This window comes from Peromyscus californicus, unplaced genomic scaffold (assembly GCF_007827085.1).
Source record: "Peromyscus californicus insignis strain IS unplaced genomic scaffold, ASM782708v3 Scaffold_5__1_contigs__length_169319896, whole genome shotgun sequence".
NCBI classification, from domain to species: Eukaryota; Metazoa; Chordata; class Mammalia; order Rodentia; family Cricetidae; genus Peromyscus; species Peromyscus californicus.
The window spans coordinates 54,867,211-54,871,957 of record NW_026294573.1 but is presented as its reverse complement, the minus strand read 5'-3'; the positions used below and the strand labels follow the sequence as shown (position 1 = coordinate 54,871,957).

The window sequence follows — 4,747 nt, the reverse complement described above, 5'->3', positions numbered from 1 at the left end:
TTTGTTTTGTGGGTATTTTTGTTTGTTTGTTTGTGTTTTTTGATCAACTGCTATGGTATCTTAGGTTGAGCCACTTATGACCAAATGCCATAGTCTGGGTGTATAATACTGTATTTCATTGTTTTGAAGACTGAAATTTGAGGCAGAGTATAACAAACATGATTAGATTCTGTAAAAGGTCTTTTCCTTTCTTTGCATGTAACTGTCTTTTTTCATGGTAAAGACTGCTTTATTGGTGGCAGTTAGTACACATCAATAAATATTGATCCCTAAAGAAGAGCTGAGTTACTCATCAGATTCCTGGTCCATCGAGCGCTGAATGAAACTGAACCATGTGAAGACTGGGATGATGAAGTCAGCTCTGCTTCTTGGGAAATGCAGCCATAACTAACATATAGATGGAATATGCACCAACTGTCAGACCCATTGTGAGTCTGTAGAGGAGGGCATCAGATGCTCCACCTTTCAGATACACTGGGACCCCATTATCCTCCTGAAACAGCTTTTGTTTCTCTGGAACTTTGTTTTCAAAATGCCTTAATGAAGTAGTGCTGATGGTCCTCTGGGCAATCTGATGGAGGGCCAGCAGATTCCACAACATCTTGGCTCAGTTGCTGCCCACCAACCGCGACTGTCTTCATGTCCTCTGATATCAGAAAAAGAAAGCAGGCTATCACTGGCTCTTCTTAAAAGGGTACTAAGTCCTGAATAGAACCCTATCCTCATAACCTTATTAATGTTCCAATGGCCCCACACTAATATTATCACATTTTAGATTGTGATGCATGTGTTTTGGGGAAAATGATATGTAGCCTATAACACAGAAGATACTCCTCTTTACAGTGCTACTGAATACACCACCATGCACAAAACCATCCTTAGAACACTGAAATAGCTGCCTAAACTCTCAGTAATATTACAGTTAGAAACTGCTGATCTAGTCTATAAATGACTAGTGAGAGATTTCTTCTACAGTGGCTCTGAGATGAAAATTTTTAGCCTTGATTTGAGTATTTCCAGAAATCTCATGTGAGCTCACTCTTTCAGTGGTATCTTGGTCTAGTATTGGATGCCAGCTGAGTTGCTTTTTCTTAGTACCCTAGAATGCTGCTTTACTACCACCCTGTTTCCTTAATCATTTTTTGTGTATATCTTGTCCATTGGGTGAGAAACTCCTTGAAAGGCCAGATGTAATTCATATTCTTCATCATACTTCAAACCTCTGGATAATGCTTCAGATAATCAAATCACTGAGTAGACTTGCTATATTTCAAGTTACAATCTGTTTTAAACTGGTACTCTTATGGGGAGAGGGTCAGCTCTACCCAGAGGAAGATTGAAGTAGGATAGAAAACATGCTTCATGGATTATACTTTGCCCTTTGCCTTCAGGCTGTCCTTTTGAGTTTGGGAAACTATACGTACTCTTACTTGGCATTTTTCTTTACTGAAAGTAAAACTTAATATAAAAACACTGACACTGGAGTAAAATGGAAAACATTTTATAATCAACGAGTTCAATTTGCTAAGTGCTGTATTATAATCATTGAAGTGAGTTAGGATGGCCAATTCCCAAACTCCAGTGCCAAACTGAGAAGTATTTTCTCAGTCTTGCTTTAAGTGCCCATGAGCCATTGAACCACTGAGTTTGGACATGAAGGCCAGAGAGTTGAAACCAAACCTCCCATGCCACTGAGAAGGCCAGAATTACTGACCCCACCTTTTCAACTCCAGTGTAAAGTCTGTAAATAATAATGTGCTTCACAATGGGGAAGAGGATATGTAGGTCTTATCCACCTGTCCCCAAATTTTTATCATTTTATTTAATATTTTTTATTTTTATTTTTTTATTTTACATGCCAGCCAGTATTCCCCCTCCCCCTTCTCCCATTCCCCCCAAAATTTTAAAAGGAAATGTGAAAGCAAATTTGTTATATTAAAACATTAAGGGACCATGGTATAGAATGCAATATTTATATGATCTTTTCAGTTGAAATTATCTTTAGAAAAACTCTCATCCATGATATCAATATAGCAGCATTTTCTTGATCATTCTTTCACTTAATTTTTATTATTTTTAAATATTTTTTTATTTTTATATGTGACTATGTATGTAGGGGGATCTATGTATATATTTGTGCAGGTACCTGTAGAAGACAGAAGACAGCATCAGATTCCCTGAAGCTGAAATTATAGGTTGTTGTGAACCTCTCTATACGAGGGCTAGAAAACTAACTCAGGTCTCCTGCAAGGGCAGTACAAGCTCATACCTTAACTGCTGAGCTATCACTCTAGTATCATCCCTTGCTTCCTTTTAGAAATAAAGTTAGTGGAAAGCTTGACATCATCTGACTCAAATTATATCTTTAAATGTCATAACTGATTCTCCACCTCCTCTTTCTGAGTTTTCTTTTGTCCTCTTCCTCAAACACATCTGTATTCATCCTCAAATCAAAAGTTACTTCCTCTCTGAAGATTTGTTTGAATCCCCAAGCAGTGGCTTTTTTCTTTGTTTTCCATTTGCCTATATTCAGCTACAAACTGCATTGTGCTTCTGTGTGTATAGCTCCTTCTTCACCAACACATGGAGATCTTGTGGGGGTGGGGAGTGTCCCACCTTAACCTCCACTCAGATTATCACATTATAAAAAACATTTTTACAGGGATATATAACAAGGTCACCTCATAATCTGACCAATTTATGAGAGTCTCCATGAGACTCTGCTCACATCATCTTTTATTTTTATTTCTGGATAGCATTTTGGTTAATCTTTTCTTTCATTTGTTTGAAAAATATTTTTAAGGTTTCAGTGTGGACTACATAATAAATATTTTGGTCAACAAAAATGTGAAAGAGCCGGGCGGTGGTGGCGCACACCTTTAATCCCAGCACTCAGGAGGCAGAGCCAGGCGGATCTCTGTGAGTTCGAAGCCAGCCTGGGCTACCAAGTGAGTTCTAGGAAAAGGCGCAAAGCTACACAGAGAAACCCTGTCTCGAAAAACCAAAAAAAAAAAAAAAAAATGTGAAAGAAAGCCTTAAAACTCATGAAGCACCTCTCTGCCAACCACCATGCCAACCCCAAATGTATAGCAGCTCATTTGTTTCCTTTAACACCCAGTATGGTGATATTTTATTTGTATTAAAATGTTATTTGTATGTTAATAAATAAAGTTGCCCAGGGGTTAGAGCTATTAGCAAGCCATAGGAAAGCAGGGCAGTGGTGGCATATTCTTGTAATCCCAGCACTTGGTAGGCAGAGCTGGGTAAGTCTCTGTATGTTCAGGGATACAGCCATTATTGGATACACATGCCTTTAATCTCAATACCAATCATGGAAAACCTGGAGGCCTATACAAACAGGCTGTGAGGAGGCAGTCATGTGGTTGGGTTTACAACCAATGAGAAGGCAGGACAGGAACTCTATATAAAGACTTAAACACAGGGGTAGCTCTGGTTCGGAGAGGTAGGACCACTGCAGGAGGAAGGGTAAGGTTTTAGCTCTTAGCTCTGACCTCTTGGCTTTCTTCTTTACATTGGTTCTGTGTTTCTTATTTAATAAGAAGGTTGTTTACATCTACATTTGGCACCTAACGTGACAAGAATACATTAAAAACCGCTTGGCTTGGCTTGGCGGCAGGTCCGGTATCCGGCCTGGGTGGCCCGGCTGCCTAGCTTGGGCCCAGGCCTGACTGACCCGCAGCTGGAGCTACTTGCAACTGCTACAAACAACTCAGGCCTGCCCTACCGAATAGGGCCCCTGCCTGTAAAGCCAAGGCTTGACTCGGCTCAAGCTGCTATGCTTTCTCTCTCTCTCTCTCTCTCTCTCTCTCTCTGGATTCACACCTGGAACACCAGGTGGCTGTTTTGAAATTCCCTCAGACTCTACTGTTCTACCCAGACTTGGTAAGTCAATTAACATATCTATTTAAAAGAGAATTTTTTTCTACATTAAAAAAAATGGGCTTTATGTGTACATTAGAAGAAAATTGGGCTTTGTTTGAAACTTTAGGCACTCTGACAATGGAACAACTATATGACAAGATTAATATTGATCGAATTATTCAGTTTATTACTTTTCTTATCCTCATTTTACTATTTAAAAAGATAGTCAATTTAAGTGCCAGGATAACAGTCTTAGAAAAACTTGTTAAACCGGTAAAAATAAATTATAGAGAAATTCAAATTCAGACAGAAGAAATAAACAGTGAAGTTGTTTCAAAATTGAATCATAAGGTTACAGAAAGAAAGCCAGTTTTCACACAATCACCCTTAATTTATCCGGTAGCCATACAGCAGCTACCTGATGAAGAGAATGAACAAAATACTTGGGTTCCAGTTAAAATGTTAGACTTACAAAGATTTAAGGAGGCAATAGCATCTTATGGCATGCACTCCCCATATGTAAAGCAAATGTTAAACACCTGGTCAACTTGTAATAGGATTCTACCAAAGGACTGGCGGGATTTGGCACAGGCTGTTCTTGAACCCGGACAAAATCTCCAGTGGAAAATGTGGTTCAATAATGAGGCTAAAAATATAGAAAAACAATGGAGGGATAACGGAATACAAGTCTGCCAGGATCAGCTTATTGGAGAAGGCCAATATGCTTCAGTACAAACACAATGTTTATATGATGTCCAAACCCTAGTTCTATGTCGAATGGCAGCTTTGAATGCATGGGACAGAGTTGAAGAACCAGGAAAAAAAACTGAGTCATTTACAAAGGTTATACAGGGCCCAAAAGAAT

The 4,747-nt window shown here is 39.0% G+C and overlaps 1 protein-coding gene across 1 annotated transcript; it reads right to left on the bottom strand.

The window, feature by feature from the left end:
• Positions 1-213: 213 nt before the first annotated feature.
• LOC128097881 (cytochrome c oxidase subunit 7A2, mitochondrial-like) lies at positions 214-624 on the bottom strand. The gene has a single exon (XM_052718721.1). It carries the CDS (start codon positions 599-601, stop codon positions 356-358), a length of 246 nt encoding a protein of 81 aa, XP_052574681.1. The 5' UTR covers positions 602-624; the 3' UTR covers positions 214-355.
• Between the last annotated feature and the right edge of the window lie 4,123 nt (positions 625-4,747).